This window comes from Aotus nancymaae, unplaced genomic scaffold (assembly GCF_030222135.1).
Source record: "Aotus nancymaae isolate 86718 unplaced genomic scaffold, 86718_ANA_hifiasm-v0.15.2.pri h1tg000036l, whole genome shotgun sequence".
NCBI classification, from domain to species: domain Eukaryota; kingdom Metazoa; phylum Chordata; class Mammalia; order Primates; family Aotidae; genus Aotus; species Aotus nancymaae.
The window spans coordinates 42,948,427-42,963,045 of record NW_026988450.1 but is presented as its reverse complement, the minus strand read 5'-3'; the positions used below and the strand labels follow the sequence as shown (position 1 = coordinate 42,963,045).

Here is a 14,619-nt window from a genome sequence, read left to right as displayed (position 1 = left end):
CTTCTCTTGTTACATTTTAAAGCATTTTTATAGTATGCGATTTGCCTAATAAAGCATTCTCATAGCAAATAATGATAATAATAATAAAGACATCTTTGAGACTGAGTAATTTATAAAGGAAAGAGGTTTAATGGACTCACAGTTCCACATGGCTGAGGAGGCCTCACGATCATGTCAAAAGATAAAGGAAGAGCAAAGGGACGTCTTACATGGCGGCAGGCAAGAGTGCTTGTGCAGGGGAACTCCCATTTATAAAACCATCAGATCTCGTGAGACTTATTCACTACCGTGAGAAAAGTATGGAGGGAACTGCCCCCATGATTCAATTATCTCCACCTGGCCTTGCCCTTGACACATAGGGACTATTACAATTCAAGGTGTGAGATTTGGATAGTGACACAGCCAAACCATATCACCATTCAATTTAAATCTTAAATTCTTTTCAATAGCCCTTGATAAAAAATAAAATCTTACTAGCTATCGAACTTGTTTTCTGAGGTCTTGCTGCTGTGTTGCCCAGGCTGGTTTTGAACTCCCGACCTTAAGGGATCCCCTCACCTCAGCCTCCTGAGTAGCTCAGACTACAGGCATGCACCACCAAGCTCCTGTTACCTTTTTAATAGAGACAGGGTCTCCCTATGTTGCCTAGGCTGATCTCGAACTCCTGGGTTCAAGGGAAGCTCCTGACTCAGCTTCTCAAAGTACTGGGATTACAGGCATGAGCCACCACACCTGGCCCCTTTTACCTTTTTACAATGGTTGCATTATCAAACCAAACTTGAGTATGCCTGCCCGGCATAGCAAGGCTGTCCATAGACATTGAGATTTGCAGCAAGAGAAAGTGAGGCATTTATTGCAGGGTGCCAAGCAAAGAGAATTGAGCAGCTAAAGCTTAAGACCCAAACTCTCATGGCTTACCTGTAAGGATTTTTAAAGATGGGGAGGCAGAGGTTACAGGCAGAGTCATAAATCAAAGCATCATTGGTTTGGCCTAAAAAGGCAAAACATCTTGAAGTGGGGGCTTACGAGTCAGATGAATTCAAAGATTCTCTGATTTGGGGTTGGTTAAGGAAGTAAAGCTTTGTCTAAAAACTTGGATTGACAGGAAGGAATGTTGTACTCTGGCCTATGGGTATGACTTCTTCCAAGCCCCTGAAGAAGAAATTTAGAACAAAGAATAGCAGACTTCAGTCCTGTTTCCCCTAATCTGAGGTCTGTGTGCCAGTAGACAGTATTTTCATTTGGTGGGGGTCTGGATTTCTGAAAAACAACTCAAGGACATATGTTAAGATGTTACCTTTAGTTTCTATAGGGGTCCAAACATTTTGTCATTCTAACTTCCCTCATCATTATTTTAAGCTGTTACCTTGTTGCTAATCATATTACTTATATACTTCTCAGGTCTAGCCAGGTGCCTGGAATTGCCTTTGAAGGAACTGAAGATTTTCCTTTGTTTCTATGTTTGGGGGGCCAGGCAGGACCCTAAGAGGGGTTCTTGCTCCATCTCAGTTGTAGTTTTGAGCTCTTTTTGTATTTGGGGGTGATTGTAATTAGATTCATGGATGGCTACTGGTTTGGGTATTTTTCAGGTCACCACTGCTGAATATGAGACGATCTGCAGCACCAAGTCAATTGCAGGGTAATTCCTTCAAAAAACCAAAATTTATACCTCCAGGAAGAAGTAATCCAGGTCTGAATGAAGAGATTACAAAACTGAATCCAGATATAAAATTATTTGAGGTAAGACAAAAAAGGACTCAAAATATAGATAATATAGAGAAGCATGTGTGCTTTAAAAATGCCATTTAAAGAGTTAAAGAGATGTTTTCAGAGATACTGTATCAGTATCTCTGAAAACATCTTTCAAAAACCTTGGAAATGAAGATTACATATATTTTTTTAAAGGAATAACAGGCTGGGCACAGTGGCTCATGCCTGTAATCCTAGCACCTTGCGGGGTAGAGGTGGGAGGATCACTTGAGCTAAGGAGTTCAAGACCTGCCTGAGTAACATAGTGAGACCCTGTCTCCACAAAAAATAAAAATTTTGCAAGGTGTGGTGGTGTGTGCCTGTAGTATCAGCTATTTGGGAGGCTGAAGTGGGAGAATCACTTGAGCCTCAGAAGTCAAGGCTGCAGTGACCTGTGATTATGCCACTGCACTCCAGCCTGGGCAACAGAGCAAGACCCTGTCTCAATCAATCCATCAATGGAATAACATGAACTTGGGTCTATAAAATAAACTTTTGGTAATGGTAACTAAATACCTCTTTGAGAGAATGGGTGGAGAGTCTAATCAGTGTTGTTTTTAAAGTTACCACATAAATAAGTGAAAACTTATTTAAATAAGGTGATTTAAAGAGAAAAAATACATAATGATTGTATCACTATTCCTAACGTTTCTTCTCATTTTTATCTATAAAAAGTGAATGCTGGCCGGGCGCAGTGGTGCACGCCTGTAATTCCAGCACTTTGGGAGACTGAGGCAGGTGGATCACGAGGTCAGGAGTTCGAGAGCAGCCTGGCCAACGTGTTGAAACCCTGTCTCTACTAAAAATACAAAAATTAGCTAGGTGTGTTGGCGGGTGCCTGTAGTTCCAGCTACCTGAGGTCAGGAGTTTGAGACCAGCCTGGTCAACATGGTGAAACCCCCTCTCTAGTAAAAATACAAAGATTAGCTGGGCATGGTGGTGTGCATCTGTAGTCCCGGCTGCTCTGGAGGCTAAGGCACGAGAATTGCTGGAACCTGAGAAGTAGAGGTTGCAGTGAGCTGAGATCGAGCCACTGCACTCCAGCCTGGGTGGCTGAGAAAGACTCTGTTCCAAACAAACTAAAAAAGTGAATACTGAAGGCAGTCTTAATATGTCTTGTTTACTATTAAGAAAAAGGAATGTTTTGAGCTTAGGTCTAAGATCAAAGGTCTTAATACATATGAAAGGTATGTAAAGGTGTATAAAGAAGGCATATAAAATGGAGAATTCATACTTTCTACTACTCTGCAATTCCCTGATTCTTTTATGCTATAGGGATTAAAGTCTATTAATTTTTTCCCTCTTCTTTTTTATTGTGGTAAAACATATATAGCATAAAATTTGCCATCTTAGCATTTTTAAGTGTACAATTAAGTGGCATTAATGACTTTCACACTGTTGTGCTACCATCACCACAATCCGTTTCCAAAACTTTTTCATTACCCCAAACAGAAACTCTGTACCCATTAAACATTAACTCCCTGTTCTGTCCACTCAGCTCCTAGTAACCACTATTCTACTTTCTGTCTGTATAAGTCTGACTACCCTAGATATCTCATGGAAGTGGAATCATATAATATTTGTCCTTTTGTGTCTGGCTTATTTCACTTAACATAATATTTTCAAGGTTCATCCATGTTGTAGCATCTATCTCAGCTTAAATTTTTTGTATGGTTGAGTAATCTTATATGGTTTTACCACATTTTGTTTATCAATCCGTTGATCCATTTGATGCACATTTCAGCAGTTTCCACCTTTTGGCTATTGTGAATAATGCTGCTGTGAACACTGGCATCCAAGTTTCTGTTTGTGTTCCTGTTTTAGTTCTTTTGGGTTATAACTAGAAATGGAATTGTTAAATAATATGGTAATTCTGTGATTAGCTTTCTTTTGAACTATCAAACTATTTTTTCATACATGTACTATTTTACGTCTTCACCAGGAACGTGTGATGGTTGTAGTATCTTCATCCTCAGGAACACTTGTTATTTTTCCATTAAAAAAAAATTCTTGTTACTGCCATCTCGATAGGTGTGAAGTAAAACAACAATTTCACTGTGGTTCCGATTTGTATTTCCTTAATGACTAGTGAGGCTAAGCATCTTTTCATGTGCTTATTGGCCATTTGTCTATCTTTGGAAAAATGTCTATTGAAGCCCTTTGCCTGGTTTTTAATGGTTGTCTTTTTTCGTTGTTGAAAAAACCTGCTAATCTTTGACTCTGCTTTTTTTTGTCTGCATGTGTTTGTTTTATCCTATGCTTCTTTCCCAAGTAGATTGTTAGCACTTACCAATGTAAAAATTCTGGCACACTGTAAGGAGAAAACATAGGCTTTTGTTTTCTTAATAAGGTTTCTTTGTTTCTTTTTTAAAATACAGCTTTATTTCGGTGTTGATAGAGTTTGGATATTTGTCCCTTCAGAACCTCATGTTGAAATGTGACCTCCAGTGTTTGAGGTGGGCCTCATTGGAGATGTTTGGGTCATGTAGGGGGGATCCTTCATGAATGGCTTCATGCTGTCTTCACGGTAATGAGTGAGTTCTCACTCTGAGTCCATGTGAGATCTGGTTATTTATACAGAGTGTGGCACCTCCCCACTCTCTTACTCTCTCTCTTGCCATTGAGACACAGGTTTCCCCTTCACCTTCTGCCCTGATTATAAGCTTCTGGAGGCCCTCATCAGAAGCAGAAGTTGGCACCATTCTTCCTGTACAGCCTGCAGAACTGTAAGCCAAAATAAACCTCTTTTCCTTAAAAATTATCGAGTCTCAGGTATTCCTTTATAGCAATGCAAACAGACTAATCCAGATATAATTTAAATACCATACAGTCTACTTACTACAACTCAGTGGTTTTTAGTATATTCACAGAATTGTGCAACCATCTCCACAATCAATTTTGGAACATTTTCATGACACTAAAAAGAAACGTTTTATCAGTAATTTATTTCTTATTGCCGAAATAACAGTTTTCTCTTGCTGCTGAAACAAATTACCACAAATCTAATTGCTTAAAATAACACAAATGAATTATCTTAGAGTTCTGTAGGTCAAAAGTCCAGCACAGATCTAACTAAAATCAAGGTGTTGGCCAGGCTGCATTCATTTCTGGAGATTTTAGGGGCAAATCTGTTCCCTGGCCTTTTCTAGCTTCTGCAGGTCACATTCCTTGGCTCATGGCCTCCTTCTTCCATCTTCTCAGTCAGGGATGCACGTTTGAGTTCTCATGTTTCCTTCTCTTTGGTTCTCTGTGGCTAGGACTTGTTCAATTAGATTAGGCCCACCTGGGTAATCCAGGATCATCTCTCCATTTCAAGGTCCTGGTCCTTAATCACATCTGCAAAGTCCTTTTTACTACATAACAAAACATTCACAGATTCTGGGGATTAGGGTGTGGATATCTTTGGGAGCCATTATTCTGCCTGCCACACTGAATAATCTGTTGTTTTAATATACCACATTTTATTTATCCATTCATTAGTTAATGGTCATTTGGGTTGTTTCCACTTTTTGTCTCTTATGAATAATGCTTATGAATGTTTGTGTACAAATTTTTGTGTGGATGTATGTTTTCATTTGTGTCTTTTTTTTTTTTTTGAGATAAGATCTTACCCTGTTGCCTAGGCTGGGGTGTGGTGGCACCATCATGGCTCATTGCAGCCTCCACCTCCTGGGCTCAAGTGATCCTCCTACCTCTGTCTTCTAAGCAGCTAGGACCACAGGTATGTGCCATCATACCTGGCTAATTTTTAAATTTTTTATAGAGATGGGGGTCTGCCTGTGTTGCCCAGGCTGGTCTCTAACTCCTGAGCTCAAGCCATCCTCTCCTCAACCTCCCAAAGTGTTGATGATTACAGATGTGAGCCACCATACTTGGCCATGTTTTTATTTCTCTTGGGTATATTCTGAGGAGTAGAATTGCTGGATTATATGGTAATTCTGTGTTTAGCCTCTTAAGGAATTGACAAACTCTTTTCCAAGATGACTGTACCACTTTCATTCTTACCATAAATGTATGAAGGTTTTAATTTCTCCATATTCCTACCAACTCTTACTATCTTTTTGATTATGGCCATACTAGTGGGTGAAGTAGTACCTCATTGTGATTTTTTTTGCATTTCTCTGATAGCTGATATGGAGCACTTATTTTATTTTATTTTTCTTTTGAGACGGAGTTTCGCTCTTGTTACCCAGACTGAAGTGCAATGGCGCGATCTTGGCTCACCGCATCCTCCGCCTCTTGGGTTCAAGCAATTCTCCTGCCTCAGCCTCTCGAGTAGCTGGGACTACAGGCGCGCACCACCAGGCCCAGCTAATTTTTGTATTTTTATTAGAGACGGGGTTTCACCTTTTTGACCAGGATGGTCTCGATCTCTTGACCTCGTGATCCACCTGCCTCAGCCTCCCAAAGTGCTGGGATTATAGGTGTGAGCCACCGTGCCTGACCTGGAGCACTTTTATGTGTGCTTATTGCTCGTTTGTGTATCTCTTTGGAGAACTTTTTTTTTTTGAGAAGATGTCTCGCTCTGTCACCCAGGCTGGAGTGAGCCATTGTGCCCAGCCAAGATTGATGATTGATTGATTTTTGAGATGGAGTCTTGCTCTGTCACCCAGGCTGGAGTACAGTGGCACAATCCTGGCTCATTACAACCTCTGCCTCCCAGGTTCAAGCGATTCTCCTGCCTCAGCCTCCAGAGTAGCAGGGACTAAAGGTGCCCGCTGCCATGTCCAGGTAATTTTTGTATTTTTAGTAGAGACAGGGTTTCACCATGTTAGCCAGGCTGGTCTTAAACTCTTGACCTCACGTGATCCGTCCGCCTCGGCCTCCCAAAGTGCTGGGATTACAGGCATGAGCTATCATGCCTGGCCTGTTCTTCACTTTCTTGATCTTATTTGCAGTATAAAAGTTTTTAATTTTGATGAAGTCCAATTTACATATTGTTTTGTCGTTGGTAGTGCTTGTGCTTTGATGTCATGTATAAGAAGGTTGTGAATATTTATGAGTATATTTTCTTTTAAGAGTTTTATAATTTTTATAGTTCTCCGTCTTACATTTCAGTCTGTGATCCATTTTAAGTTAATTTTCATGTATTGTGTGAGGTAGCCAGCTTTATTCTTTTCATGTGGATAAAAGACTATTTTCTTCCTTTTGAATTGTTTTGACACCTTTGTCTTAAGGTTTATTTTTTTGAGACAGGGTCTCACTCTATTACCCTGGCTGTAGTGCAGTGGCATGATCGTAGCTCACTGCAGCCCCAACTTCCCATGCTCAAGTGATCCTCCTACCTCAGCCTCCTCAGTAGCTGAGACCACAGGCATACACCACCACACCTGGCTAATTTTAAATTTTTGTAGAGATGAGGGTCTCCTTATGTTGCCCAGGCTGGTCTTGAACTCCTGGGCTCAAGCAGTTCTCCGGCCTCTGCCTCCCAAAATGCTGGGATTACAGGCATGAACCACTGTGCCCAGCCAAGATTTATTTATTTATTTATTTTTGAGACAGAGTCTTGCTCTGTCACCTAGGCTGGAGTGCAGTGGCACCATCTTGCCTCACTGCAAACTGTGCTGCATGATTCTCCTGCCTCAGCCTCCGAAGTAGCTTGGATAAAAGGTACGTGCCACCACACCCAGCTAATTTTTGTATTTTCAGTAGAGTGAGGGTTTTACATGTTGGTCAGGCTGGTTATGAACTCCTGACCTCAGGTGATCCACCTGCCTCAGCCTCCCAAAGTGCTGGGATTATAGGCGTGAGCTACCCTACCTGGCCAAGATTTATTTTTTGATGTAGTGTCTGAGGACTTAATTTCAGACAAAAACACTGGTTTATTATTTTTTTCTTTTAATTCTATAAATAGTTATTTTACTTTTTAAAACTGATGAAATGGGCATTTTTGAAGTTATGCAGGAATTTTAACCAAGTTAACTTGAGAAGCCTCAAAGTATTAGGCTTAGCAGTCAACTCTGCCTTCTCTTCACTTTGTCTGTTACATTCTTAACTTTTTGTTCTTAAATTATTTCTTATCTTAGATTGAATTAACCAGTAGTGAGAAAGTATTGCTTTGGTGGCTTTAGTGGTTTTTCTTGATTGGTCTGATAAATATAAAATCTGGGGCAAATGGAACATCAAAAGAAATGTACTAATGGATTATAACCCACTGAATAATACAGGAGTCTGAATCCATACTAATGTATGTATGTAAATAAATAAATAAATGAAGAGTAAACTGTTCCTTACAGTGGAATGCTAAAGCATAGAAATAGAAGTAATGATGGTGTTAGAGAGTCTCAATGGATGCCAGAACTAGTGGGCGAATGTTTGATGAAGAAATAGGATATTTGAATATACTCAAGTATCTTCTCACGATGTACCTTAAAAACTTCCAACACGGCCGGGCGTCGTGGCTCACACCTGTAATTCCAGCACTTTGGGAGGCCGAGGCGGGTGGATCACGAGGTCAAGAGATCGAGACCATCCTGATCAACATAGTGAAACCCCGTCTCTACTAAAAATACAAAAAATTAGCTGGGCATGGTGGCGCGTGCCTGTAATCCCAGCTACTCAGGCGGCTGAGGCAGGAGAATTACCTGAACCCAGGAGGCGGAGGTTGTGGTGAGCCGAGATCGCGCCATTGCACTCCAGCCTGGGTAACAAGAACGAAACTCCCTCTAAAAAAAAAGAAAAAAGAAAAAAAATTCCAAAGGGAAAAATACTTTGGCAGACACCACCTTAATCAGTGATCAACAGACTGATAGTATGTGCCTCTTAATACGATGAACTGTGGTATTCCTGCGTCAAATTCAACATCTGAAACTAATCATAGGGAAAGATCAGAAAAATCCAAATTGAGGGATATTCAGCAAAATAACTGGCCTGTAATTTTGAAATTTCAAGACCAGAAATGATGAATAAACTTAGAGATTAAAGGAAACTAAAGGAACTAACTGACTAGATGTAATGTGTGATTTAGGATTGGAACCTGATTTGGGGAAAAATCTATAAAAGACATCATTGGGATAAGTGACCACATTTGAATATGGACTATGGATTAGATAATAGTATTATACCAGTGTTAAATTCTCAGTTTTGATAATTTTACTGTGATTAGGGAGGCGGTCTTTGGAAACACACCTTGAAGTGTTTAGAGGCAAAGCAGCTTAGTGATTATCTGCAGCTTACTCTCACATGTGTATGTGTACCCACATATATAGAAAGAGAAAAGAGGGAGAGAGGGGAAATAGAAGAAAATGTAAACAAATGGTTAATGTGGGTAAAGGTATATAGGAATACCATTTTTGGAATGTTTCCATGAATTTGAAATTATATTAAAATAAAGTGTTCCAAAAAATAAAATTCGTGGCCTTCATTAGTTGACTTACTTTAAAATCTGATTAGGTATGAAAAATAAAAAAGAAAAAAATTTTATCAGATAGGTTTTTTTTTTTGTTTTAAGACAGTTTCACCCTTGTTGCCCAGGCTGGAGTGCAGTGGCACAATCTTGGCTCACACTAACCTCCACCACCTTCAAGCAATTCTTCTGCCTCAGCCTCCTGAGTAGCTGGGATTACAGGAATGTGCCACTATGCCCAGCTAATTTTGTAGTTTTGGTAGAGACAAGGTTTTACCATGTTGGTCAGGCTGGTCTTGAACTCCCAACCTTAGGTGATCTGCCTCCCTCAGCCTCCCGAAGTGCTGGGATTACAGGCATGAGCCACCACGCCTGGCCCAGTTAGGGGTTTTTTTGAATGTTTGTTTGTTAACCATGAAATGTATTAAGATGAGTATAGTAACATGACAACTTTGTCCGTTATTGTGTGTTATTATTATTAAAAAAAAAAATTAACCATGTGCTACTGTGGTAGACAGAAATAATGGCACTTTAAACATGTTCATGTCCTAATCACTGGAATCTGTGTTACCTCACATGGCAAAAGAGACTTTCCTGAAGTGATTAATGTTAATTTAAGGCCCTTGAGATGGGGAGGTTATCCTGTATTATCAGAGTCGGCCCAATATAATAAGGGTCCTTAGAAGTGGAAGAGGGAAAGGGAAGAGTGTCAGAGAAAGTGATGGTGATTAGAGAAGCAGGGGCAGAGAGATGTAACATAGCTGACTTTGAAGATGGAGGAAGAGGGCTTAGCCAAAGAATTTGGGTGGCTTCTAGTATATAGAAAAGACAAGGAAATATATTACCTCCTAGAGCATCCAGAAAGGAATGCAGCCCTGGTGACAACTTTGATTTTAACATAGTAAGACCTAAGCCTGAGTTCTGAGTTACAAAACTATAAAATGATAAATTTGTGTTGTTCTGTGCCACCTAATTTGTGGTAATTTGAGAGAGCAGTAATAGAAAACTCATACATATACAAAAAAAAAAAAAGAGAGAAAATAGCATATAATTAACTTCCTTGTCCGTATTACCTAACTTCAACAGTTGAAAATTTGTATTTTTTGAGATGGGGTCTGGCTCTCTTGCCCAGGCTGGAGTGCAGTGGTGCAATCTCAGCTCACTGCAACCTTGGCCTCCTGGCTTCAAGGCATCCTCCCACCTGAGCCTTCCAAGTAGCTGGGACTATAAGCACACACAAGTGTGCCTGGCTAATTTTTGTATTTTTTGTAAAGACTGAGTTTTACTATGTTTGCTGAGGCTGGTCTCAAACTCCTGAGCTCAAGGAATCTGCTTGCCTTGGCCTCCCAAGTGCTGGGATTACAGGTATGAACCACGATGCCTGGCCATGACCAATCTTGTTTCATCTGGTTTTTAAAATTTTTTAAAAGTTTTTTTTTTTTTTTGAGACGGAGTTTCGCTCTCGTTACCCAGGCTGGAGTGCAATGGCGCGATCTCGGCTCACTGCAACCTCCGCCTCCTGGGTTCAGGCAATTCTCCTGCCTCAGCTTCCTGAGTAGCTGGGATTACAGGCACGCGCCACCATGCCCAGCTAATTTTTTTGTATTAGTAGAGACGGGGTTTACACAATGTTGACCAGGATGGTCTCGATCTCTTGACCTCGTGATCCACCCGCCTCGGCCTCCCAAAGTGCTGGGATTACAGGCTTGAGCCACCGCGCCCGGCCAAAAGTTTTTTTTTGAGACAAGCTCTCATTCTGTCACCCAGGCTGGAGTATACTGGCGCATTGTCAGCTCACTGGAACCTCTGCCTCCTGGGCTCAAGTGATTCTCCTGCCTCAGCCTCCCAAGTAGCTGGGATTACTGGTGAGTACCACCGTGCCTGGCTAATTTTTGTATTTTTAGTAGAGATGGGGTTTCACCATGTTGGCCAGGCTGGTCTTGAACTCCCGACCTCAAGTAATCTGCCTGCCTCAGCTTTACAAAGTGCTGGGATTATAGGTGTGAACCATTGCACCTGGCCTCTTGTTTTGTCTTTACTTTTCCACTCCAGCTTGAGTCCCTCCGCACTTATTTTGATGCAAATTCTAGGAATATGTTTTTATTTGTAAATTTTTAGTATATGTCTCTAAAATATAAGAGCTTTTTAAGACTGGGTGCAGTGGCTCATTCCTCTAATCCCAGCCCGGTGGGAGGCTGAGGCAGGAGGATTGTTTGAGGCCAGGAGTTCAAGACCAGCTTGGACAACATAGTGAGACCCCATCTCTACAAAACATAAAACACATTAGCTGGGTATGGTGGCACATGCTTGTAGTTGCAGCTACTAGGAAGACTGAGGTGGGAGGATCCCTTGGGCCCAGGAGTTGAAGGCTGCAATGAATTATGGTCATGCCACTGCACTCTTCAGCCTGGGCACCAGACTGAGACTCCATCTCTTAAAAAGAGGTGGGGGCTTGTTAAAAAACCCAACATAGTTACATTACCATTATCTCACCTAAAATTTAATATTTAAGTGTTGATTTTAGTATTGAGAAATTTAACAAGAAAAAGAGCATTTTACTATGAGAATGGCATGTTATGATTTGTTTAAAAACTCTTCTCAATTATTGGCATAAAAGAGGTTTTTAATACCTATTTTTAGATTGCATTCCAGCCCGGGCAATAGAGCAAGAATCCTGTTCTCTCTCCCCCTTTTTCTTTCTCTTTCTTTCTCTCATAAAAACAAACATAGAAACAAATAAACAAAAAAAAACAAAATTCTTCTGTGCTTATGTATACCTATTATAGTGACTCTGAAAAAAAAAAAAAAAGAACTGTTCTGATGTGTTGTTTAAAATACAGTATAATTATAAGCATAATTTTTCATTCTGTCATGTCTTTCAGTTTTAGGAGCATAATTTAAAATAGTTCTAAGAACAGGCAATAAAAATAAGATTTTTATTAATTTTTTTTTGAGATGGAGTCTCACTCTATTGCCCAGGCTGGACTGCACAGTCTTGGCTCACTGCAACCTCTGCCTCCTGGGTTCAAGGGATCTCCTGTTTCAACTTCCCAGGTAACCTGGATTATAGGCACTTGCCACCACACCTGGCTAATTTTTATATTTTTAGTAGAGACGGGGTTTCACCATGTTGGCCAGACTGGTCTCAAACTCCTGACCTCAAGTGATCCACCCGCCTCGGCCTCCCAAAGTGCTGGGATTACAGGCAAGAGCCACTATGCCTGGCAGATTTTAATTTATTTTAAAATATCTAGTTCTAATTTATATGTGTTATATATATATGTTATATATAAATAATATGTATATATGCTGGTAGCTCATATTTTAAATTAGAAACTTTTTGTAAAAATACAGGAAATTAAATTTGATTTCTGATTTAAATATATATTTGGCTCTTTTAGGGTGCTGCAAATAATAACACCTTTTTCCCGTCACAAAATGATCCTAGAATATGCAGTTTAAATCTTCTGCCTACTGAAGAAAGTACTAGAGAAATTAATTACAGAGATAATTGCAGTGGAAAATATTGTTTGGAAGCACCCACAATGGCAGCATTAGATCCACCTCATACAGGTAAGACTTTTTTATTGATAAGGTTTATAATTGACCAATAGTATTATAGTATTCTTTTAATTATGATTTAAGAATGAATATATTATATTAGAAAATTGTTGATGTAATACTAGATTGTTAGCAGTTCAGGTTTTTTATTGTCATAATTTATACTGTGATTAAAATGTATTTTATAGTAGATGTATGCTTAAAATTGTTTATTATAAACTTGGTCAAATGTGATCTTTTCCTCAAGTACCAAGATTGTGTTTAAAGATATGATTTAAAATTTGTTTTCTAAAAAGCATGTTATAGGAACTAAAATTGGAGAGTTGAACTTGAAATTAGTTAACAGTTCATTACAGTTTGGAGTACTTCGAATCAGAGTTGAATTATTAAGATATATATGTGCACGAAAATCAAGAATTTAACAGATGCTCCATCCCTCTGTTGTTGAACTGAGGTGAAATAATGATTATGGTTCTTTTTGTATCTGTAAGAGATCACTATTTGTTAGGTAACTAAAAAAAAAAGATGGTTCATAGATGTTTATTTGACCTTGTGAAAGCCATCATTAAGACTGTATTTTTCCAAATTACATTTTGTTTATTTTTTGGTTGAATGAACAGATTCAGCCAGCCGGCCCCATCTGTTGGGCTACAGAATAGTAGCTGCCATCCTTATGATACCAGTGCAAATCAACAAAGTGCCTTAAGCACTTAACCATTTTGAAGGAAGTTCTTGGACTTTCTGATGATTAATGAATTTTACCTGTGAATGGGTTTGTATCTTGTATGGACAGAAAGGAATTCTGTATTTACCTAATTGGCCACTATCTTAGTGCCATTTATGTGCTCCTCATAAATTTTCAGAAGCTGTGACTAGTGTCAGAACGAGGTCTAGAGAGACTTTTTGAGCTAGTTCAGTATAGGAAGATCCCTAGGAACAGCTCTGGGCATGGCAGTTTAGCTCTGTCTTACTGATTTGCTGTCCCTTCTTTCTCTCCTATTTTCCCCCACTTCTTCCTTCCTTCCTTCCATCTTTGTTAGGTGACTATTCTGTTTCCCCAGGTTTTCTTTTCTACTTTAAGCCTGAGATAGATAATGATTCATGTATACCCAGTTCTTTTCTAATTTCTTTACCAGAAAATGACATTTAGATTCTGGAATATAATACCTTCTATGTTACTGATCGTGGGCTTTATTTGTGTTCTACTATAGTTTCTCATTCTCTTCCCTGCTAAATTTGAGAAGGGAGCTAAGAGTTAAGATAAAATAAAGAGGGAGTTAATTTACTCAACTCCTAATCCCTTAATCCTTTCTCTGATTTAGTACCTTCACTGGACTGGGGAACCTGTGCCAACCTCTTGATACCCTCCTGTCTCTTGTTCAGACAGAGGTTAAACTGGGGAAAAGAGCTTTGTGAGAAATGTTTTGTTCTCTATGGTGGATTGTTGGAGAGGGGTGTAGTGTATAGAAAAGCATAGAGATGGAGACCTATTTAGTATCCACTCACCCTTTCACATCCTTTTCATTCTAGATCTAATCTACCTTGCCATGAGCTACAAACTTGTATATCCCAGTTAATAAAATATGTCATTTCCCCATCACCGTTTTACTGAAAAATTCCTACATATTCTCGAGTTGAAAGAATGATCCAATTAACACCCTAAATTCACCAGTTATTAACATTTTGCCTCATTTGTGTGCTTTCTCTCTTTCTCTCTGTGTATATGCACTCCCCTCAACCTTTTGAAAATAAGTTGCCTATATCATGCCACTTTATTTCTAATCACTTACCCTTGTATTTCTTGAAAGAAATGTTTTCTCCTGCATAACCACACATTGTTATTATAACAAACAAGATTAATAGTAATTCATAATATTTAGTTCATTGTTAATATTTTTGCTGAAGCTAGTTTAAGTTTGGTTTCTCTTTCAACTGAAAGAGCCTTGATAAGTACATTTTCATTT

General features: G+C 39.4%; 1 protein-coding gene across 22 annotated transcripts in view; it reads left to right on the top strand.

The window, feature by feature from the left end:
* LOC105733843 (RAD54 homolog B) overlaps positions 1-14,619 on the top strand; it is a 111,843-nt gene that overhangs the window by 13,662 nt on the left and 83,562 nt on the right. For 13 of the 22 annotated variants that reach the window (XM_064384392.1, XM_064384375.1, XM_064384377.1 and 10 more), the window contains 3 exons: positions 1,590-1,740; positions 5,354-5,470; positions 12,496-12,667. In XM_064384392.1, coding sequence (XP_064240462.1) covers positions 1,590-1,740; positions 5,354-5,470; positions 12,496-12,667 — 440 coding nt within the window. Of the gene's footprint in view, positions 1-1,589; positions 1,741-4,127; positions 4,206-4,380; positions 4,476-5,353; positions 5,471-6,412; positions 6,481-10,861; positions 10,960-12,049; positions 12,149-12,495; positions 12,668-14,619 lie in introns of those variants that run through there. The other 9 variants (XM_064384378.1, XM_064384379.1, XM_064384394.1 and 6 more) reach the window with 7 other exon arrangements.